The sequence below is a fragment of the Vipera berus genome, assembly GCF_964194415.1.
Source record: "Vipera berus genome assembly, chromosome: 2".
Taxonomy (NCBI): domain Eukaryota; kingdom Metazoa; phylum Chordata; class Lepidosauria; order Squamata; family Viperidae; genus Vipera; species Vipera berus.
Genome location: NC_138203.1, coordinates 250,525,604 through 250,551,009, shown reverse-complemented (window position 1 = coordinate 250,551,009; position 25,406 = coordinate 250,525,604). Strand labels below are relative to the sequence as shown.

The 25,406-nt window shown below is 39.2% G+C and overlaps 1 protein-coding gene across 1 annotated transcript; it reads right to left on the bottom strand.

The window, feature by feature from the left end:
• Positions 1–1,740: 1,740 nt before the first annotated feature.
• On the bottom strand, positions 1,741–22,023 carry EIF4E3 (eukaryotic translation initiation factor 4E family member 3). Its single transcript, XM_081321273.1, has 7 exons — positions 21,785–22,023; positions 9,392–9,464; positions 9,014–9,108; positions 7,248–7,308; positions 6,264–6,330; positions 3,515–3,670; positions 1,741–3,418 (listed from the first exon to the last, which is right to left on the bottom strand). The coding sequence occupies exons 1-7, from the start codon at positions 21,970–21,972 to the stop codon at positions 3,372–3,374; spliced, it is 687 nt and encodes a 228-aa protein (XP_081177399.1). The 5' UTR covers positions 21,973–22,023; the 3' UTR covers positions 1,741–3,371.
• Positions 22,024–25,406: the final 3,383 nt, after the last annotated feature.

Here is a 25,406-nt window from a genome sequence, read left to right as displayed (position 1 = left end):
ACACCGACTGTGAGCGGCCCAGGAGATAGGAGAACCACTGCAAAACAGTGCCTCCCACTCCCAACCCCCTGAGACGCCGCAGTAGGATACCATGGTCGATGGTATCAAAAGCCGCTGAGAGATCTAATAGGACTAGGACAGAGGAACAACCCGTCCTGAGCCCGCCAGAGATCATTCACCAGCGTGACCAATGCCGTCTCCGTGCTGTACCCGGGCCTGAAGCCCGATTGGTACGGGTCAAGGTAATCAGTTTCCTCCAGGAACAGAGGAAGCTGATGTGCTACCACACTCTCAACAATCTTTGCCAAAGCAAAGGTTGGAGACCGGACGATAATTATTTAAAATCGTTGGGTCCAGGGCAGGCTTCTTGAGAAGGGGCCTCACCACTGCCTCCTTCAAAGCGGCGGGGAAGACTCAAAGAGGCAGATATTACTGCCTGGAACCAGTTTAACATATGAAATGGCTAGTTCTTCATAACATTCAATGTTAGCAGCATTGGCATCCGGCCCCCCCTTACAAAAAGGACAGATCCTGTAATGTAAACAAAACACAAGTTAGGACCTGGCTTTTGGTTTGTTGGGGTGTTTCTCATAAAACCTTTTGATAAGTCTGTCAGCTTTCACATCAGTAGATTTCACCCAAATGGCTTTAGACAATGGGTATCCCTTCCATTGTACTAGGTACTGCAATTTTCCCTTAAAGATTCTAGAATGTTATTGCTTGACATATGAGCCAATTGCCAAGCATCTGAATTTTGTGACCATGAGGATGCCGTAATGGTTGTGTGAAAAATGGTCATAATTCACTTTTTTCCGATTCCATTGTAATTTTGCATGGTCACTAAATGAACTGTTCTAAGTCTAGGATTACCTGTATATTGGGGCCAAGTCTACGAGATGCCAAAGGGCAAAATAGTCCTGTGACTTAAAGCTATTGCAGATTCCATTCTCTAGAAGGAATTCCACTTTTTATCCAGTTAAGTAGCCCAAGAAAATACTTTGCCTGATGGTATTAGAAGTCACTAAAAAAAGCCTTCTTCAAGCCTACATGATACAATAATTTATCATTTATCATTATTAGGGCAACCATGATTGTTTCAATGTTAGGAAGATGGGCCAATTCTGCATAAAAATTGTTTGCATAACTAGTGTGAAGGTGCAATCACTGCCGAAACACTTCATGCAGAGAAAGTTTGGAATTAGCCAAAGTTTGGAATGATCTTTAAACACATGCTTGAATCATTCTTTCCTAATTCCATGCTTCAACAGGAAAGCAAGACAGACATCATCAAATATGTGGGTACTTCCAGGGACCCTGTACATCCTGAATGTGATCAAGAGGTTTCTGAAACTTCCTTTACCTTGATGGGCAGCAAAATAACTACTAAATCACTCTACATGTTGAGAAAGTAACCATTCTATATTTTCCTGTATTACCATACAGTAAATAACATGAAGGGAAAGTTGAGAGTGGTAAACAACTTGTGAATGTCCTAAATGAATCATACTTCAATTCACCTATCAATACGTTTTTCACAATGTTGACAAATATCACTGATTTTTTTGCCATTTTAATTATACCTTCTTCGGCTCCAAATTTTATTAATAGATATAGATAATATACAGTACTAAATTTTGAAAGAATCATGAATATGTATGTTTGTATGTATGTTGAGATCTGAGAAGCCTTACATTTTTAAAGAGTGAACATTTAATGAAATGTAATTATTGACTACACACATGAATTTATAAAACTTTTAATAAGGTTTGGTAAATGCACAAGTTTAATTCATAAATACAGATGAACTAGTACAAAATTAAAAAGAGAAACTCGATTCATAAATGTACTGAATTCCAACAGCCACCTTCTTATACGATTAAATGTGAGTTGATATCAGTGCAGTCAGAACAATTTTCAAAATACTAATACTAATCCAGTAATTCTGCTTAGATGGGAATGAATATTCCCTCTAGCACATCGGCATCCTCTGCTGAGGAACTAAATAAATCTTTGGTTTTGTAATAAAAAATAAAAATGTATTGCAACCTCCAATAAATTAGTATGGGGAGGAAATCACACAAACTAATTTGAAAACTTCACATTCATGCTTTAAAATATAATTGACTTCTCTCTATGCTGAAAAGTGTACTTAAGGCATTATAACTTGTAACTACACAAAATTGTATTGATTATGTTAACCACAAAGGTACTATTCATTTGATATTGACCTTAAAAGATAAAAAAGGATCTTTTGTTATCATGAGGATGATGGTGAGGTGGAAGTATATTATTATAAGTATGAAGAATAGACATGTGAAGTTTTGTATTTTAAGTGAGAACTGCTTAAGCTTGTAAGCCGCCCAGAGTCTTCGGAGAAGGGCGGGATATAAATGGAATTTTTTAAAAAAAACTAGTAGGAAGCATCTTTTTTAAAGATACATAAAATATAGTGACATAAGAAAAAAAATCAAACAACATAAGAAATAAAAGCTGTAGGGTTTCCCGTTGAAAACTTATTCATTCTTCTACGTAAGATTTTTGAAATAGCCCTAAAAAAGACATCAACTAACAATTGACTGCTTCACGCTTGACTGTAGTCTTTGCACTAACAGCACAACTGTAGCAACTCAATTGTTGCTACTATCATAGAAATCACAGTAGATACATAATCACAAACAGTGCTTCTATCTAAGCATTGTAGAGCTTAGAATTTCAAGAATGGGGGTGATTAATGGGTGTGAACTAGGTCAATCTTAGGGGCTTTTTTCCCCCGGACTTTGTCAAAATAGAATTGTATTCTCAGTTTATAGGCTCTATTCAGTGATTATTAAAACATCTTTACAGCATGAGCATTACCAAGTGCAAAAGTTGAGGGTGCCAAGAAGCAAGCCAGATAGGAGAGGTGCAATGAAAGCTCCATTTGTTTAATGAGATTGGGCAGAAGTGGCATGATTCAATTTGTCATTGTGGTTTAGAACAGTGCACATTTTTGGGGTAGAAATCTACAGCTAGATGTGAACATGATAGGAATGTCTAAAAACAAATTCAGAAAACATTATCTAGATACAAATCTAGAAAAAAAAGCAGCATATCATGCTTGTGCACATTTGCAGTTCAAGCAGATACTGAGAATTGCTTAATTGCAGTCTTCTACCTTAAAAAGAAAGGAATACTAAAAGAAACTGATTTATTGAGTTGAAAAATCAAAATAGTATCAGCTACTGAAGCAGCAGTTCTTGCTTTTCGGTACCAGCGGCTCAAGAGGAATACAAAGATCTAAAAAACACACTAAGGGTTGTGGTGCTTCTGTAAATGTTTTGTCCATCTTTCTGTTATGGTGTTCTTAGAAAAATCTTCCAAGTTCTCTCCTGTTAATGTCTCCCACGTCTACCTTCAAAAGCATGATGTTCTTTATGGGCTGAAAGGCAAGATAGCTCGTGAGTCTTAAAAAGATTTTGTTGATAGGGTTTGCAAACACTGTGCTCTACTTACATTGCCTGCAGAGACCACTTACGTTTATAAAAAACTGCCTTAAAAGATGTCAGCGGCAGAAGCCCATGGATCTTTTCCAAAACTGAAGCTTCATTTGCTAATGATGCATTTACATTCCAGACTTGAACAACATCTTCCCGGTCACGAACACTGACACTAACACCAATTACCTCATCATCTGTTGGAAAAAAAACAATATATTTGGCTTTTTAAAAACTTTGCCCAGGCCTTTGGCAAGGATGACTGAAACCTCCTTTGGGCTGTGCAGATTTGTTCTTTTGCATTCCTATCTGGTTTTGCCATCTTTGCCATCTTTATTTTTGTTTACTTTGGTACTGTTTTCAATACTTTTGACCAGAGTTGTTGGGAGTCAGGCGACAGAAATATTTTCAACTTAATACAGAACTCTTACCCTACAAACAGAGACATGAAATGAGCTTATTAAATAAAGTGTAACAAATCACAATGAAAAGACGTTTATATTCTTTGACATACAATGCTAAAAAGTCTACCTCAATATTTCTATACTGAGCTTCAGAGGGTGCAGTATTGTATAAGAGAAACAGTTATATTAGATGTAATACTAACAGGGAAGCCTTAGTCAAGGAAAAGAAAGCAGCCATGAACATTAGGAGAAAAGTAACTGTAGCCCTGCAGGTCTTGATTTTAAGAAAAAGTAAGGCTCAGAATAGTCAGCTGTGTATTTTGGATTCCAAGCAAGAAAGAATCCATAGCAGTAGAAGTTAATAGGAAAAAAAGCTGAAGACAAATGGGAGTTCCTAAAAAGATACTAAAAGCAAAATGCTAATGACAAGAAGAAAATGGATGGCAACAGAAGCTAATGTGGCTACACAAATATATACTATGTGGAAAGAGAGGCAGGTCATGAAGGAAAAGTACATACATATAGCTTTCAAGTGTAGAAATAGTATCAGCAAAGCTAAAACTCAGAATTAATTACATCCTGTGGTATTAAAGGAACTATCTGGCCAAACCTTTTTGAAGAAATCATGTGAACTAACATAGTGCTAGGTGACTACAGGATCTTGTCCGCATTTTCAAAAAGGGAAAAGAATAATATTCAGTGAACTACAAACCAATGAATATAAATCAGTTCCGGGGAAGATTCTACTACAAATCATAAAGACATTATCTGTAAATGTCTTGCAAAAAAGTATGATGATTACAAGACATCAACACAGATTTGTCAAGAACAAGTATTATCCTTATTCCACAGAACATGGAATGATGGAGATGGAACATATATTGATTTTAGTAAAGCAATCTGATGAGGTTTTCCCCGATTTGCCTTTTAAATTAATTAAGTATGGGATGGCTGGTAAGGCACAATAAAATAGATGTGTAACTGTCTCAAAAATGTACAAACTGCTACTAAAAATCTCCTTATTACATTGAAGGGAGATACTGTGACTGAGTGGGTACCCAAAATATGGGCTCTGTACTCTGTATTTTTATTGATTTTTATGAAGAGTGCATTTATCAAATTTGCAGATGAATATATTTAGATGGGGTAAGGAATATATTAGAAGAAAAAAAATCAGAAATAATCTTGATAGCTTAGAAAAAATAATAGGATGGATTTTAATAAAGATACATGCAAATCTTTTCACTTTAGGAAACAAAAATCAAATGTTGGAAACAATATTAATAAGATACAGACTTGAAGGTACGTTGCAAAAAGGGTTCTAAATATGAGCCGATTGCAAACAGAATATGAATTGGTGGTGTACTATGGCTGCAAAAGGGCAAATGTAATTTTATAATGTATCATTTCTAAATCATGCAAAGTACTTGTTCTATGATATTCTTTGTTGGACAGACCCCGTCTCAAACATTCTGTCCGCTTTCGGCATTGCACTTTAAAAAGGATTCAGAGAAACTGGGATAGGTTCAAGAAAGACAATTTCAATGAGAATGATTGTGGGTGAAAACAAAGCCCTATACATTTAAACTGAAATAACATGGTATGTTTGGTCAAGAGAACCCTGAGGGAATAATATACGATGGCATAAAAATAGAGTAAAAGGATAGATAAATACTTGTAAGGATGTCACCCAAGTGAAGGTGGTCTCAATGGTAAGAGAAGTTTGACAATGGAATCAAGGTGAGTTCCATTCACAGGCTATGTTCAAGCAGAGATGAGACAGCCCCATCTGTTGGGGATAGTTTAATTTAGATTCCTTCACTGATTATGTATTTGACTCTATGACCTAAATTTCTCTTTCTTTGTTCTGACCTCGTCAAGAGGAAATGCTCTCTTTCTAGTCAATAAAGTACACACCAGGATGAAAGTCAAGCTTTCCTTTCTGTATAGCAACAGCGCTAGCAGATAAAGTGTAGCATTGTCTTTTCTAAAATCTTTATTTTTTCTCTTCCTTTTGTGTAGGTGTTTCCATTTTGCACCCATAAAAACCAGGCAGGGTTTGTAAGCTAATCCTTACAAACTGTGTGTGTCTATGTGTGTGTGTGTGTGTATGTAATATATGTATATCTATATCTGTGTGTGTGTATGTGTACACACACACACACACACACACACACAGTTTGTCTTGGCTTCACCCTTAGATAAAGTTTGAGAAAAATCAGCATACGTACCTTTTACCACCAGCTGACTCAGGCCAAAAACCAACCCAGTACAAATGTGAAAGTCCTAGCAAATGTTGGCCAGCTAAATTAAAACGGTCAGTAACCTTAACCAAGAGATGCTCACAAGTTAAAGCAAACATCAAATAATAAAAACATATTCTTACTTGCCGCACAATGGTCTGTAAACTGTTCTCCAATAGTAGCTAACAGTAACTCTTTCCAAACTGCAGACTAGCAAAAAAAAAAAGGAAATTAAGATGCTGATTCTGCCACAGTAATAATTACATGTTTGAGCTGCAAGATACTTTTTGCAATAACCATGTTATTTTAGCTATGCATATTATTATAACTTTGCATTCATAATTCTTTGCAGAAAAAAATATTTATGGATTGGAAGCTGCTGAATTAAACAGGTAAAAGTAACAATATCCTTTCAATCGTGTTTCATGAAAACACTGCACATTCCTAATTGAGGGCACAGAGAAAGAGGATTCTTCTTTCTAGAAACTGATTTGGTTAGATTATTGTTCCTGTGACAAGTTTTTCTGCCCATTTTGCACGGAATTCTATTCGTCTACTTATAAATCCCATGAATGGTAAATTATGACTACATTTACATTTATCATTAATACATCACCTTCTGTTCTGGTAAATGCTCACAGGGTTTGGAATTCCCTTTCCTAGAAACCCAAGTCTAAATCTAGATATCTTGGCAATTAATGGCCGGACACACAAAAAAAAAACAGAGTGGTGGCATGGGTTTTATCATTGAAAAACAAAACTTTTAATTTAATTATACTTGCAGTTTCATGCCCTGAACTAAGCTAAAACTAGAAGAATCTGACTGTGATAAGCAAAGTTAAGAGTTACGACTCTTAAGATAAGGCAAGCAAATAAGTGTTCTTTTGAAGAGTGTTGGCCCGCTGAAAAATCTTTCCCCTCAACAAAACATATGGGCACAGAGAAGACGTGCAAAAAGAGAGAAAAGGAAGGGAATTCCTGCTTTATGAACAGGTTTTTGTTTTTTTTTTACTTATGTGACACTAAATGTTCCAAGTTATATAACTCATACAATTGGAAATATGATACGAGCCTCCCTACCTTAATATACTTCAACATAAAATTATACGTACACTGAAACAACGTACCGTACTGTCTTTGGGAACCTTCATTTTCCATACACCTCCTTTGGCATTGCTTTCCTCTTCCCTGATTTGTGAAAAAAACGTAAGATTTACTGTACAGTCTTATAATAGTGTGAATGTGGAGGTACGTTTATTCCACAGAAATATCATGAAAAAAGAGAATTTAGTAGCACACACAAGTCAGAAGCCTAGAATGTAATTTCATTTAAATTTTCTGCTTCTCCTAAGTTATGTGGCACTGATTAAGAATAAACTTTTTCCTTTTCAGAAAAAAGAGAAGGAAACCAAGTAGAATTAATGATTATCAATAAGCTTTAGGTTTAAAACTAATGTTGAATTCTTTATTTTGTCCCAAGACCAACAAAACGAATTAGCAAAATAATCATATACATAAATTGTCTTATATCACCTGCTAATCTGACCACTTGCATGCAGAATCTTCTCAGTGGTGATTAAATACTATCCCATATAAAATAATCCTCAATGTGATAAAATATGAAAGCCTACTCTAGATTTAAAATGTTAGGAAAAAGGCTGAATGTATGGATGGCAAACCTATGGTGCCAACTGATACAATAAGTGCCAAAAATGTTAAAACTGTGCTTCATAATGTCAAGATTTGAAATATGATGATTTACAGATTTCAACCAGATGATAGTTAAGATCCCTTTCAGCCCTTGTACATTTAGGATTATACAACTTTCTCTATCACATACTGGAACAGGACATCAATAAATGCAGTTGATTAATGTATTTATCATGTTTACTATCTTTGTGTGCTGCCCAAGAGATTTATAAACTATAAATATAATATATTTATAAACTATTCAAGGCAGGATTTATCAGCGGAAGAATTTGAATAGATGACCAGCACTGAATGTGTCAAAATCCAACATCCCCCAATCTGGCATATTTTAACTAACTAACTAACTAAACATTCTGAAATAATTACCAACACTTCTATTTACAACCAGGGGAACATTTTAGACAATATAAGCAAGTTTCAAAATGAAGGCTTCACTTTACATAGTAAAGGACAACCACAGAGGGAAATGAAATTATATGATGATGGTATTATTTAGATGATGAAATTCTTGACCCTTTTTCATTTGGGGAAGGTTGCGTTTAAAGTAAAACAGCTTACAACAGGATAACATTTTACTAGTTTACTTGTTTTACTAAAACTCAGTAAATGTCACTATTACTCTTTGCCAGTTTGCTACCAAAATTTAAAATGATTGGGGGGGTGGGGTGTTTGAGATGAGGGGCCACTATAGCAAATGGGGCCTACAGGCAACTCACCTCTGATTTATGATAGGATGAAAATGACATAACTACAATTGCAATTGCTGATACAGTGTGGACTTCAGGGAAGAACAGTAAACCATTACGTGAAAAAGTGGGTCCACTAGTCTATCATTGCAAACTCAAAACTCTCTCTGAGTAAGTAAATTAGTTCTTCAGTTCAGTAGATTTTGGCTTTTCAGCAGCATTCATTAGTATGTTCTACCAAAATTTTGCAAAGTTTGTTTTAGTTCAAATATATGCAATAGACAAACATATTGCATAACATGAACTTTTAACCAGCACAATCCTGAAGCTTCGAAAGACAAACATGAATCATCTTAATGTAACGCCTATATTTATTAGACATTGTAAAGGTCTCTAATATTCTTCTGTTCTTTCCCAATGTCTTTTATATTGCTTTTTTTTCTAATTAAGACATACAACAGATTCCCAAAACATATCAATCATTTGAATGTACATACCACAGTGGTCGTCTTTCTCCACGCATTAAATGATAACTACATCTCAGCGGCAGGCTTGTCACAGGAGGAATATTATTATAAACACTCCAGAAGATCTAGATGGATAATGATTTTATTAATTTACACATACTAGCAAACGATATGAAATTATTTTTGTTTAAGAAAAAAGGATCACAGCTCATTTATAAAGCACCTGCTTTACATACACAAAAATTCAGCTGCACTGAGTAGCATTTTCAGCTAAAATAGTTAATGCAGTGACACCAAGTAAAATGGTTACAGCCTCTTTTGTTTTAAGAAACCTTCCTTCATAAAATCTGAGACCATCATAATTTTATATTCCATTATATAATTCTCATGCTTAGCACAAGTTTTTACCTGTACAGTTTCTACCGTGTAGATCTTCTTCAAATTTGATGCACATTCAGCTGCTGTGGTACCGGGAAGGGACCTTAAAGAGTAAAACAAAACAACTGTATAACAAAATGTACTCAATGCATATCAGAGGGGAAAAAACCAACAGTGATCATAAAATCGATGTTACACACATAACAGCAGCTTACCCTAAATGCTAATATTATAAAATGTAATCTTTTAAAAATCTTCAATGGTATTTAATATTATAACTGATGCAGCCATTGGGAGATTTGTAGCAAAGTAGTGGCATCAGTGTGGCATTCAAAATAACATGCATTATCTTTTCTACTGCATACAGAACATGAAAGTTAATGGGCAATGTTTGGGTGCAATAAGAGACCATAAAAAGGTAATTAGGTAAAGCTAGTTCCTACTATGATTTAGGTTCTGTGAATGTTTCCCATATCCAGTTTAGTTTTATGCACAGTGGATAGTATACTCTCCTGCAAGAGTAAAGTTTGTAGTTGGGTGGGACCTGCAAAATTATCAGTGGCTAAAAGCATGTTACCGGTTTTAGTTGAAGTGATACACACAGTCCTTCCTGGATTGGGTTGATCATGAATTAATGGTTATTACACTAATGCAGTGTTTCTCAACCTCAGCAACTTTAAGATGTGTGGACTTCAACTCCCAGAATTCCCCAGCCAGCACCGCTGGCTGCGGAATTCTGGGGATTGAAGTCCAAACATCTTAAAGTTGCCATGGTTGAGAAACACTGCACAAATGCATTAATAACTTCAGGACTGACTTATTTTGACACATTTTACATGGGGAATCATCTCTTAAGGAGCCACTGCAAAATGCCATTGCTAAATTACTCAAGGGATCTTTATCAAACACAATTATTTCTATGATGAAGAGGCTTCAGATCATGTTCAGTATATACCTACTTCCATATATACCTATCCGCACTTTGCATTCTAGAAATGTCTTGTGGCAAAACCACGACTAGCTGGTATTTCATTAGCTATGATGTGGAGATTGGCTTACTTATAATCTACCACATGAAACAAATTCCTTATGAATATTAGACGGGCCTGTATTGCAAACTTTAAATTGAAATTTTTATTAATGACCCCAAAAGTTTATCTCTTTCTCTATCTAGCTTTTTACTTTTCTGTTAATTATTACTTGATAATGGTGGTATTGCTTTATCATTTTATGTTTGTATTCTGTTGTATAGGATAGTCATAGCTTTTCAGAGACAATGATTTCATTGTTTTCATAATGAAAAACAATGTATAGCTTCTATAAATAAATTTACAGATATATACAACCATAGTGATGAAAAAAATCACAGTGGAAAAAACAGGGAAATTCACATACTTTACGTAATAAAAATGTGCGAAGTCACAATCTTTCTTTTAGCCTATTTAAATCACAAACTATTCAAACATACTTAAGCAGTTTAGGCTGCAATTATACACCCACCTAACTCGGACTAAATTCCCAAAATAAATTGCATTTATAGGTAAAAACTATATACAACCCCGTTCAGATACTGAATAAAGACAAATTGGGGAAAATATTTGAGTATTACAGTAATTATATACCTTCTCCATAATTTAATTTTAATTCTAATATTTAGTCTCAGCTTTTATTTTAACACAGTGGTATATTTTTTATATCCTGCATTTTCACAGGGATTTGACGAATTCTTTTATTCAACTCCTATTTTTACCACTAGATGGCAATCCACTATGAATTTACTGTTTCAAGTTAAATAATGACGACTTAAATCTTACTTCAATAACCTAATTTCACTGGAACTACTTCAGTACATTCAAGTACTGAAAAGCATCAGAACCTGGCACAGTATAACACAGCATGAATGTTTAACCATAAATGTAAGTATTATACATTATGTTCTATTCTACAATTAATCTACCAGCAGCCATTAATGCTAATGCCATAGTATGTACCCAATATACACTAGCAATTTGTTTTGGTGAAAATGTAAGTGACAAATATTATAGAAAAATGGAGAATCATGCCAAGCACGAAGACTGTAACAGCCAGGGCAATAAAATGACAGAATGTTGGATTGGATTTGAGAATTATCTGCACTCATGCCTTTACTACTTGTTCTATCAATGGTAATCTTGTTTTATTCATGCATTTTGTTCTGGGAATAAAGGAACTACAAATCAATGTTACCACGCACCTTATTCTAAATATTCTATATTAATGAGGAATGACAACATGTCATCCTTGCAACTTTGAAAGTATACATATTGTTAAACTAAAGGAAATCCAGTCTAAAGCAGAAAAACAAGCTGCATGTATGTTTAGAACTATTGACTGATAACAGTTGTATAAACCTTACAAAACAGATAAAGAAATAATGGCTAAGCATATTGAACAAGCACGATTCCATGCACCCCTTCATTGTTTGCTGTTACCAGGTTTAATCATTACAGTTACATTTTTCAAAAAAGCAAACCTTAATGTTGAAAGATTTGTGTTTACTTTGCCATACAGAGAATAGGCAATATCAAACTCACTGTCATGCTGTCAGTGTGAGTTGCATTCCTTAAAGCAGCAACAATTTTTTTCCCAAACTTACACCATAGCCCCAAAACAGCTTACAATAATGAATAACAAATGCTACACTAGCACAAGATCTCAAATACTTAAAACATGCACAATATTAATACAGACATAATAGCGAATAATAGCACCAAATGGTTTCTTTTAATTATTATTTTCAAAGCTTCAGATCCATCAATACAGGTTTAATGAATTTACGATTGTTTTCTCCCAACGTATATCACTTTAGTATACTTACTTAAACAGAAATAGCTTTTTGCTATTTGATTGGCTATTTTTTTCAATTTAGAGAGATTCTTCTGGAACTTTTCAATCTCTTTTGTGTTTTACTATTTTGAACATTTTTTGTACTATCCACAAACATGGCCACCTCAGTGCTTACTTTACCTTTCAATCAAGATAATTGATAAACAAGTTACACTGGCAACAAAAGGATCCTTCTCCACTTCTGATTTCCTTTAAACTGCCCATTTATTCCTTTTCTTTCTGTTTTTAACCAATTTATGTGCCATTAAATCAGAATCAAATCTTAGCAACCGCCTAAATTTTCTTCAGGATAATCTGTCTCCACTCTGGTCCTTCAGATCTTCCAATGGTATCCATTGCTAAATAATAATAATAATAATAATAATAATAATAATAATAATAATAATAATAATAATAATAATAATAATAATAATAATAATAATAATAATAATAATAATAATAACAATGGTTTTCCAAAGAACTAGGTCTTTGACAAATGTGTCTAAAACATCATAATTTAAGACTGGACGTTGTCTCAAATGAGAAGTCTGGATTGATTTGTTCTATCATCTATTTATTTATTTTCTTGGGTACCTATGGCAGTCTCAGAATTTCCAACACCAAAATTCAATTGTTTCTTCAAAAAAAAACCTTTGCTTCTATAGTCACAAAGAATACAATGGCTTGCATAATTATGATCTTTGTAGATATAGATGTAAAGGTAGTCTTCAACTTACAATCACAAATTGAGCCCCAAATTTCTGTTGTTAAGTGAGACATTTATTAAGTGAGTTTTGCCCCATTTTACTACTTTTCTTGCCACAGTTGTTAGTCACTACAGTTGATAAGTTAGTAACCTGGTTATTAAGTGAATCTGGCTTCCCCACTGACTTTGCTTGTCAGAAGGTTGCATGACCGCAGGACACAGAAACTGTCATAAATGTGAACCAGTTGGCAAACATCTGGATTTTGATCCCATGATTATGGGGATGCCACAAAGGCCGTAACTATGAAAATGGTCATTAAGTCACATTTTTCATTGCTGTTGTAACTTTGAAAGGTCACTAAACGAACTGTTTTAAGCTGAGGACTACCTGTATTCCCACATCTCAATATTTTTTCCAAGGTCTTCATTGCTGTTTTACTATTCAGTGCTATTCAGCAGTATATTCAGCACCCCGATACTCCCATATTACACCCCTCCTGCGTGAGCTGCATTGGTTACCGGTTGCCCTCTGGGTGAGATTTAAGGTGCTAGTACTTACCTTTAAAACCCTACATGGCTTAGGCCCGGGATACTTGCAGGACCATCTGCTGCCAGGAACGAATTCCCATCGCCCAGTATGCTCACACAGAGAAGACCTCCTCAGGGTACTGTCGGCTAGACAATGTCGGCTGGCGACCCCCAGGGGGAGGGCCTTCTCTGTGGGAGCGCCAGCCCTGTGGAACCAGCTCCCCCATGAGCTTCGGATGGCCCAAGATCTCCAGTCCTTTCGCCACGGCCTCAAAACACTCCTTTTCCACCTGGCTGACCTGGACTGACAGGGATTTTAATTATGTTTTTAATTTTTTAACTCTAATTTTTAATTTATTTTAATTTTAATTTTAATTTATTGTACAGAGGCCTTTAATTTTAATTTTATCTTAACTTCTGTATTTATTGTATGTTATTGTTGTTAGCTGCCCTGAGTCCTTCGGGAGATAGGGCGGCATATAAGTCCCAATAATAAATAAAATAATAAATAAAATATTCCAACTGCTAATTCCCTTGCTGTTGATAGACAATTCTAAAAGGCAAAAGCTTTTTAACTAGTTATATATATATATGGGCAGGCATTTTACTCTATAGCTGCTAATTTGTTCCAAAGTTTTGAACTTTGCCAAAGGCTTTTAAAATATTCATTCGTTCATTCTTTCATTTGGCTGCGAATTTAATATATGACATTGGGTGGCCGACAATAATAAACAAAAACAAAACAAAAATAAATCAGATTTTAAAAGGCCAGAATTATTGTGCCTAATAACAGTTTAACACAGGCACAAGATGGTCTTACCCAACGTCCTGATCCAATACCCAGAGGAAGAGATATGTCTTTAATGTTCTATGCAAAGCCAAGAGGATATATACACTATATAGATATGCCGCAGTATATAAGGTAAAAGGTAAAGGTTCCCCCGCACATGCGTGCTAGTCGTTTCTGACTCTAAGGGCCAGTGCTCATCTCCGTTTCAAAGCCGAAGAGCCAGCGCTTGTCCTAAGACGTATCTGTGGTCATGTGGCCGGCATGACTAGACGTCAAAGGCGCACGGAGCGCTGTTACCTTCCCACCGTAGTGGTCCCTATTTTTCTACTTGCATTTTTACGTGCTTTCGAACTGCTAGGTTGGCAGAAGCTGGGACGAGTAACAGGTGTTCACTCTGTTACGCGGCACTCGGGATTCGACCTGCTAAACTGCCAACCTGCTGATCGACAAGCTCAGCGTCCTAACCCACTGAGCCACCGCGTCCCTATAGTACGATATAATATACTATCGTACTATTAAATATTAGTTTACAGGCTTACTTCCATCACATGCCTTTTGGCATTTTCAAAAACTCAGGAAGATGAATAAGGTACCTATTTGCTTTGCTAATTTGAACCTTTCCTTCCATAAGGTTACTCATTGAAATCCCTTTTCTCTTTATTACTTTTTTCATTAACTGGTCCAGAACCAATGTTACACTGACCTAAATTTCCCAGATCTTCCTGAGGCCTCAGGTTGATTTGAAAAACAAATGACCTACTTTTGCTGAGATCTGCATTTTCATATTTATTTATTTTTAAGGAATTCTGCAGAATTGCCATCAGAACCTCCTGGTTTGTTCTTGTCTGTCAAGATTAAAATTTGTTACCGCAAGTTGTTTTTGGTGTCCTGATTTCCACTTTGACAAAGTAAATATAGGATATCCTCTACTTACAGCCATTCATTCAGTGACCATTCAAATCTACAATGGCACTGGGGAAAAAAATCGACTGTTTTTCACAGTTACCACCTTTGCCGCATTCCCATAGTCACATCAGCAAAATTTCGGTGCTTTGCAATTGGCATGTATTTATGACAGCTGCACTGTCCCAGGTTATGTGGTCACTATTTGTAACCTTCCCAGTCAACTTCTGACAGGCAAAGTCAATGGGGAAGAAATACTTGCTTAACAACCGCATGATCTACTTAACAACTGCAGGGATATGCTTAACAACTATGGCAAAAAGTTTATAAAATGGGGTGCAGAGGATAACAAGGACAATTATCTATTAGTAAAATTAGTAATTTTGTTCGATTTTAAAAAAACATTTTAAAATAAATATCTATTTGAATGTAGAGAATGCAGGAAGATTATAGATGCTACTACTAGTATCTTCCCCATAACACAAAAAAGACGAAAGGTTCCACAGGAAAAGAGCACAATGTGTATTATTAAAGTAGCTCCAATTTATAGTTTTTCCTTGATTGTGACCAAGGAAAATTCCACAACGCTTGAATCTTTCATCTCTTTTCCATATACTGCTTTCTGTGACATTTAACTCAACCAGGATGCTAGGAAATTCAAATGTTTGCACATCATTTTTGGCATTATTGGGGGGGGGGCGTCCTAGTAACAGTACTGCCAACTATGGATTGTGTTTCCCACTCAGTTTAAATAGGCATGTTAGGAGAACAATACTGTATACTGCAAAATATGAACAGAAACTTATATACAGACAAGAATGGCAGAATAACCTTGTAAAACCAAGGTTACTGTATGTATAGTACGTATGTACAAGGTCTGTAATCCAATACAGTATTCCAGATCCAAGATATCTCCTTTTTGGGATGCTAATTGCTGTAACACTTGGGCAAACCATAGTTGTGGGCAAAGCACAAGAAGTAGTAAGCATACATAGCAGCAGAACCTTATAAGCTCATGTCTGATTTATAGAACTGTACAGGTTGGTACAGAAGCAAACTGTTAAGGACGGGAGATCCAAGAATGCTGATATGTCAGGTTCAAGAAATGGGCCAGGGAAAATGTTGCAATATGCCTAACATCTGCTTGGAAGACCTTGGCACACTCTGAATGCACCAGCTTCAGTAGACAGCATTAATTAGTAATGAATCCAAAGTAATCAGCACAATATTTTAATCTACTGCTTGCAGCTTTTAAGATTGTAGGACAGTAATCAAAAAATTATACACAGGTAGAGACACTTATTCAGTGACCATTCAAATTACGACAGCACCTTTTGTTTCACGAAGCTGTGGCCATCACAACTTCACGATCATGATCTGGCAGCTCAGGAGCCCAGTCACAATTATGACACTGCAGCGATTATAACACCCCAGAAATTATGATGTCACAATCTTCCTTGCTGGCTTCTCACATGCAAAAAAAAAATATGGGGAAGTCAGCAGGGAAGGTCACTTCCGTCACTGTTTCTCCCAAGGAACTCTGCGACTTTCTGTAGAATTCGCCCCTGCCAATACTCCATTATAATAATAATAATAATAATAATAATAATAATAATAATAATAATAATAATAATAATAATAATAATAATAATAATAATAATAATAATAATAATAATATTATAAAGTTGGAAGGGACCTTGGAGGTCATCTAGTCCAACCCCCTGCTCAGGCAGGAAACCCTATACCATTTCAGGCAAATGGCTGTCCAGTCTCTTCTTAAAAGCCTCCAGTGTTGGAGCATTCACCACCTCTGGAGGCAGGTTGTTCCACTGGTTAATTGTTCTAACTGTCAGGAAGTTTCTCCTTAGTTCTAGGTTGCTTCTCTCCTTGACTAGTTTCCATCCGTTGCTTCTTGTCCTGCTTTCAGGTGCTTTGGAGAATAGCTTGACTCCCTCTTCTTTGTGGTAGCCCCTGAGATATTGGAACACTGCTATCATGTCACCCCTCACCCTTCTCTTCATTAAACTACACATACCCAATTCCAGCAACTGTTCCCTATATGTTTTAGCCTCCAGCCCCCTAATCATCTTTGTTGCTATTCTCTGTACCCTTTCTAGAGTCTCGACATCTTTTTTACATCGTGGTGACCAAAACTGGATGCAGTATTCCAGGTGTGGCCTTACCAAAGCATTGTAAAGTGGTATTAGTACTTCACTTGATTATTATGTACACACCCACAGCATCATGCCTACTCCCACTCTATACAACCCCCACCCACCCACATTCTCTAGCGCAGGGGTGTCAAACTGCCGGCCCATGGGCCGGACGCCTCATGACAAAACCGTGCCCACCCCAATGGGGGAAACGCTCCGATAAGTTATGCAACATCACGTGATGTCGCGAGTTTGACATGTCTGCTCTAGCGCCTCCCTGCAGCACCCTCCATCTCCCATGGCACGCCCATGCTCAGCAGTGCCTATTTATAGCACTCCCACTCCATGACGCCTACATACTGACCCACAGTTTCTTCCCACCTAACAACATGCACGGTCCTGGGATCACAACAGCAACAAGGACTGTCAGGATTAGCATCACTAAGCAACGCGGTCATTTTGCAACTGCATCACTTTAGTGAGGGAAATTCCAGTTCTAATTGCCACTAAGGACTATCTGAATATGGAGATTATTTTAGAGTATCCTCTTAATTTCAATATTACGACGACTATCTTCTCTGATATTATTTGTAAGAGTATATTCCATCAATTTTGTATATATTTGCTAAGAATCTAATTAATGTAAAACAATATATAAGCGGTTATTTACTACAAGCAGTATTGTTAAGAGTCTTCTACCAAATACGGTTATTCTCAGGAAATGTACATATACCCTAATTTTAGAAAGTATTTACTCAACTATCTATTACAGAATTATAGTCCAAAATGGGGGTTATACTTTAATTTTGGAAACTGATGTCTATTTGCATGTTCTTCTACTTAATTAAAAACCTTGAAAATTGATGTACAGTAGTGTTTTCTGCAGTGGCTTATTTGCTTTCATTCCGCCTCTCATGTAGAAGAACCCTACTCTTCGTTTTAACAAGAATGTTAAAATGTTTTAACTATTCACACTTTTTTTTTACTTCTTTGACATTTTACAGGTAGTTCTTGTTTAACCATTTCCCTGTTTAACAACTGTTCAAACTTAGAACAGTGCTGAAAAAGAAGGTTTATGGCCAGTTGCTAAGGTTACAACAGCTTCAGCATCCCTATGGTCAATCAATCAATCATGATTCAGGCACACGGCAAACAGTGCACATTTACAATGGCTGCAGAGTCCCGGGCCCTGAGATTGTCACTTGCAATCTTCCTAGGAGCTTCTGACAAGCAGTCAATGGGGAAGCCACTTAATGGTACACTTAACCACCATGGCAAAAAGGCTGTAAAAACCGAGCATGACTGTCTTAACAATTGCTTTCCTTAGCAGTGGAAACTTTGGGCTCCAGTGTGGTCATAAGTACAGGCCTATCTACAGTATGTCAAGGACAACCTGTAGTAACATTATGCTTAACAACCATAAGTGATTCACTTAATGACAATTGCAAAATTGGCCTCATAAGTTGGGTGTGGTCACGTGTTTCATTTAAAGAGCATTCTGCTTAGGGACAGAGTTGCTGGTCCCAGTTGTGGTTATTAAACGAGGACTACCTGTATTGTTTTTGATGTTAGCATCTGTTATCCCCCATCTCACTGGTTTTGATTCCAAAACGGCATTCTAAGCAGGGTATTTATTGTACTCCTTTATTTTTTATCAAATCAGTGTTGCCTCTTGGTGACATGAAGAAAAGTTCTCCAGGATGAGATTATAATAGTTTGTGCTTAACTACATAATGAAGAAGCCAGAATCTAACTAAAAAAAGGAAGGAAAACAAACTACAGAATGCTATCCCCCTCATATCACATTTCGCTGTACACTTACATTCCTAGTACTTTTAACTGTTTGTGATACTTCAAAATACGCAGACTTTCACTGAGCAAAAATCAATATCTATGGGAAAATAAGTGTCATAAATCAGCACTCCAGATTTATATGACCCCATGCTGAAGTCAGATTAAACTCCTTTTTGCATTTCAAATAGGAAACAAATCATCTGGTTTTGTCCTTGGCACTTTTATTTTCACAAGCTCTCCAGCTTGCAAAAGAATGCTAATAAAATACAATTGGTCCTAAGAACATTTAGGCCAGAGTGCCTCAGAGGAAGTTGTTTATTCCTTAATAAACTCCTTTCTTTCTCAGGTTACAAGTCCAGTTCTGTAAAGAAACTCAACTACTTTTTACATGATCTGACTGGACAGGGAGTGAAACAAGTGTTAGAATATCAAAGAATTAAAAAGGAAAGAAACCACAATCATTTGATTCAATACAAACAAGCATATCTGCCTGATTTTGGAATAACTGTCATTATTTTTGATGGGAGAGAGTTTTGATCTGGGAAAAGGTCAACATGGTTTATAAATGTGCCACAAAAATACTTTGTTATTTTTAGAAATGATTATGTTTGCAGCAAAATGGAGGGGATACAAGGTGTGTGGTTTTTCTGTGTTTAATAACATAGATGTAGGGAGTACAGATTCTCAGGCAGCCCAATTTTAAAATATTGAATCAGAAAGAGATCAAGTTACAAAGTATGGGACAGTAAACAATTTATAAAAAGTTCAGCTTGAACTAAAGTGATCAGGTTTATAGGATAAAGCATAGCAATATAATGCTTAAACAGGAAGGAATAAGATTCAAAATTTAAATTCCTTCAAAAAGGCTTCTGCCTGTTCAAGCAACAAATTTTATCTGAAAGCCTTTTATTTTATTTTATTTTAAAAAATACTATAATGAATCAGGAGTAGCAGAGCCTAAGCAGCATAAGGTCCTTAGGGTATAGGCTTCTTCTTAAATATAATTATGATTCAACTTTTATATTTTAGAAAAAGCAACTATTACAAATGTCCTGAAGGTCTCTCATATGTTAACTAAACCAAATCAAACCGTTTAACATTCATCTTAAATTACCTTAATTATTTGGGTAAGTGAGATACAGACAAAACTTTCACAGTAAAAGCACTTTAAACACTTTTTCCCCAGCCAAGGAATCCCTATCTTAAGGCAGCTTTCACTACTATGAAACCCTTCAAAATACACTGGGTTACAACTGCCATCAGTAAACTTTTATTTATTTTATGTATTTAAATATGCAAATAGCCACCCATCTTAAGCAAAACTCTGGGTGGCCCAGAACCAAAAATTAAAACAACATCTATCTACAATTATAGTAATAAAAAACCCTAAACTCTTCCATCACAAATACCCTGGGTAAGGATGATAGAATTTGCAGTCCAGAACATCAGCTATTTAGGAGAAGGTTGGTAGGTCATGGATCTGTCTGAAAAGTGCAACTAATTTAAAAAAAAACACTCTAGAAAAAATGAATTAAATTTCCAAGATTGTATTAAGGTGAGGCTTAATATTCAGAATTCAGAAGCAGGCACTCAAAACTTCAGTGAAATTGCCTAAGAACCGCAAGTCAAATGAACCCTTTTCTCTGATTTTGTTAACCACCGTGGAATCGAGTTCTCTTAGCCAGGACTTCTTTGAATCACAGTTTCTTGGGGGGGGGGCGAGTAACGGTAACCCAATTCATATCTAAAGCTAAGCCATAAAATTGGAATTCATGGGTAGCTTCACGCTTTCTCTAAACCACACAAAACAAGCCGCACAGTTATGTTTAGAGCGAGGCACTAACTCAGCCAGCCCTTGCTGCCATTTCTGCCTTGCTTCCAAAACTCTTGGCGGGCGTCCGAGGGAGGTGCACTTGTTGAATTTCTGCCCACTTTAAAGTCTGTGGGGGGGGGAGGGAAAAAAAAAGTGGCCAGCGGAGTGTCACTCCACACACCCCTCTTCTCCCCTCCCCCCCACACGCCCCCCCCCCAGCATTTTGCTTACGACAAGAGCCCCCACTTATTCCCCACATCACGACAGCGGCTCCGGCGTTGCCAGAAATGCAGCAAGAAAAAACATAGTCAGGGGTCTTCAAACTTGGCCCTTTTATGACTTGTGGACTTCAACTCCCAGAATTCCTCAGCCAGCAAAGCTGGCTGAGGAATTCTGGGAGTTGAAGTCCACAAGTCATAAAAGGGCCAAGTTTGAAGACCCCAGACTGTATGTAGCCCGAGGGCATCTGCAGGTAGACAGACTTGGCGCCCAGGCGAGCCCGGCTGAGGTGGAGAGATGGAGCCACGCGTGTGGCGCCCGAGATGCTCAGCCAAGGGGGCGGGAGCAAGAGCCTCCGCTTTTTGCCGGGCTTGGACAATTCGCGCCCCTCGCCCTTGAAAAGGCGAGAACTGCCGGCGCAGGGGAGGGGGGGGAAGGGCCGAGGAGAAAGCCAACAAAGGCCAACTCTTCCCCCACCCGCTCGGCGTCTCCGGCGGGACGACGGGGGGGGGGGAGGGAAGGAGGAAGGAAGCGCGGGGAGCCCGGGAACCCCGCCCGCGCGCCCCACCGCCGAGAGCCGAGCCGGGCGCAAGCAGCGCTCTCCCTCTTTTTTTCGCCCGCTTCCCCATCCGGTCTTCCCGCCCGCACTCACTTGTCGAGCCAGAAGGTCCAGGGCGAATGAAGCGGGATCCCGCCGGCCTCGGCTTCCAAGCCGCGCAGCTGCTGAGGGTCGAGGGCGGCCTCGGTGTCCGCCTCGTCTTCCTGCTGCTGCTGCTGCTGGGGCGCCGGGCACGGGGGCTCAGGCTGGCCCGGCTGCCGCTCGGGGGGGCTGAGCGCCATTGCCCTGCGCTTCCTTCGGCCCTGGCTGAGTCAGCGCCGCCTCGCTCGGCGAAAGCCCGCCTTGCTGCATCGCCGGCCGGCGGGCAGCAGGGGGCCCTCTCTGGCTTACGCAAAGACTGGTGTGTGGAACAACCCGTGCGTGAGGAGAGTCCCTCTTCGACGGAGAGTCGACGCTGTGTGTGTGTGTGGAGGGGGCGCTTGGGAGAGAAGCTGGCGTCCTGCAAAGCGGGCGCTCTGAAATGGCAGCCAAGCAAGAATCGGGGGCGGGGGAGGAGGGGGAATGACGGCGGGTAGGCAAGGGTGGCGCGTGAATTTGAGACGGGTGCAATTCTGTTTGCGTGTTTTATTTCCGTGAGGACCCAGATTGTTGGGGGCAATAAGCTGACTTTGTAAAAAAAATGCCGCTTGGGGGTGTGTGTGAAAGCCCTAATAAGCAAGCATATACATAGAATGAAGGCTACGGCTAAGCTTGTAAGCCGCCCTGAGTCTTCGGAGAAGGGCGGGATATAAATGGAATTAAAATAAAAAAATAAAATAATGCAGGGCTGACAATCAAGGGAGCATAAATCTGAACGGTCGCTAGATGGCAGCAGCTTTCAAGCGTTTTCTATGCCTGGTGGCCCGGAATTCGACTTAAGGCCCCGGGAGGTGGCAATTGGTCGCTCTGATAAATGATCTCTGGAGAGCCCGGGACAGGGGCCATTCCTCTGTCCTAGTCTTATTAGACCTCTCGGCGGCTTTCGATACCATCGACCATGGTATCTTGCTGCGACGCCTCAGGGGACTGGGAGTGGGAGGCACGGTTCTGCGTTGGTTCTCCTCCTTTCTCCAGGGTCGCTCGCAGTCGGTGTTGGCAGGGGGACAGAGGTCGACCCCGAGGCCTCTCGCTTGCGGAGTCCCTCAGGGGTCGGTCCTCTCGCCTCTCCTGTTCAACATCTACATGAAACCGCTGGGCGAGATCATTCGCAGCTTTGGAGTAGGGTACCATCAGTATGCTGATGACACCCAGCTTTTCATCTCAACTCCAAACAACATCAGTGATGCCCTCGACGTGATGTCTCGCTGCCTGAAAGCGGTCCGGGAATGGATGGGGAGGAACAGGCTTCAACTGAACCCGGACAAGACTGAATGGCTGTACGTACCGGCAAGCCAGGATACTCAGAACATCCCATCCCTTAACATCGGGGACAAGTTACTACCCCCTGTTGATAGGGCCCGCAACCTGGGTGTCCTCCTTGACTCGCAGCTCTCCCTGGAAGATCACATAGGAGCTGTGACCAAGGGGGCCTTCTCCCGGGTTCGACTAGTTCGCCAATTACGGCCTTATCTGGACCTGGATGCCTTACGTACAGTCACCCATGCTCTTGTGACCTCTCGCCTAGACTACTGTAACGCTCTCTACTTGGGGCTGCCCTTGAGATCCACTCGGAAGCTTCAACTGGTGCAAAGTGCAGCGGCACGGACACTCTTGGGAGCCTCCCGATACTCCCATACCACACCTCTCCTCCGTGCACTGCACTGGCTTCCAGTTGCCTTCCGTGTGAAGTTCAAGGTGCTAACAATGACTTACAAAGCCCTACATGGCATGGGTCCGGACTACCTACGGGAGCACCTTCTGCCAATGTCAGCACCCCACCGTCCTGTGCGCTCCCACAGAGAGGGCCTCCTCAGGGTGCCACCGCTCAAGGAATGTCGGCTGGTGGCCCCCAGGGGGAGGGCATTCTCAGTGGGTGCGCCAGCCCTCTGGAACAGCTTACCAACCGAAATCCGGATGGCCCCCGACCTCCGCACCTTCCGGCGCGAATTAAAAACTTATCTGTTCCAGCAGTCTGGCCTGGCCTGATAGCTCTAATCTGGGGTCCCAGCTTGTATTTTACTATTGTTTGTTTTCACTATTGTTCATTCTGTATGCCTACCTTATTCTGTACACCGCCCCGAGTCCCTCGGGAGAAGGGCGGTTTATAAAAACAAATAAATAAATAAATAAATTTTCCAAATGGATGCCGGTGTTTTTGGAGAATTTTTGGAGTTGCCGTTGGAATACAACTGGAGGTCACTAGATTGGGAAGGCAAAATTGGATTTACATTTAATTTGTGCTTAGATTGTAAGCCGCCCTGAGTCTTCGGAGAAGGGCGGGATATAAATGGGATTAAATAAAAATTTACCTCTAATTAAAAAAGGTAGCTTAGTATTCGTTTAAGTTCAGTGAGAATGTATCAAAACATGCAATTACTTATGCACTTATGTAGGGTTTTCTGTGAAAAGTTTTATTGTATTTAAAGAAACTCAAATACTGGATGGATGATACAAGGATAAATTCAAACCTATGTATACTTAGCCTTTTGGTTCAGCCTCTCTTCATCCTCTCTTTAGTTTTTATTGAATCATCAATATGATACAAGTATTCAGCAAACGTACACAATGCTTTAACTATTCATACTGGAATTTTAAGGTACTCCCAAGTATCCTGGTGTAGGCAGTATTATGGCAGAAATAACACTGCTTGATTGAGTCTGTCTTTGAAAATGTCATCCACAACTGCCAGCAAAACATATAGACACCAGAAAAATAAACCATGGTCATTCAGCCCAAAAGCTTATCATTGAATGCTCCCAATTATGCAGCACATCTTACTGAATTCACCAATTTATTTATTTTATTTATTTATTTGTTTGTTTTTATATACCGCCCTTCTCCCGAGGGACTCGGGGCGGTGTACAGAGTAAGGTAGGTATACAGTTAAACAATAGTAAAAAACAATAGTAAAAAACAAATGAAACCCCAAGAGCTATCAGGCCAGGCCGGACTGCTGGAACAGGTAAGTTTTTAAGTCGCGCCGGAAGGTGCGAAGGTCGGGGGCCATCCGGATTTCGGTAGGCAAGCAGTTCCAGAGGGTTGGCGCACCCACTGAGAATGCCCTCCCCCTGGGGGCCACCAGCCGGCATTCTTTGAGCGGTGGCACCCTGAGGAGGCCCTCTCTGTGGGAGCGTACAGGACGGAGGGGTGTTGACGTTGGCAGAAGGTGCTCTCGTAGGTAATCCGGACCCATGCTATGTAGGGCTTTGTATGTCATTGTTAGCACCTTGAATTTCACTCGGAAGGCAACCGGAAGCCAGTGCAGCTCACGGAGGAGAGGTGTGATATGGGAGTATCGGGAGGCCCCCAAAAGTGTTCGTGCAGCTGCACTCTGCACCAGTTGAAACTTCCGAGTGGCTCTCAAGGGCAGCCCCATGTAGAGAGCGTTACAGTAGTCAAGGCGGGAGGTCACAAGTGCATGGGTGACTGTACGTAAGGCATCCAGGTCCAGATAAGGTCGTAGTTGGCGCACCAGTCGAACCCGAGTGAAGGCCCCCTTGGTCACAGCTCCTATGTGATCTTCCAAGGATAGCTGTGAGTCTAGGAGGACACCCAGGTTGCGGGCCCTATCAACAGG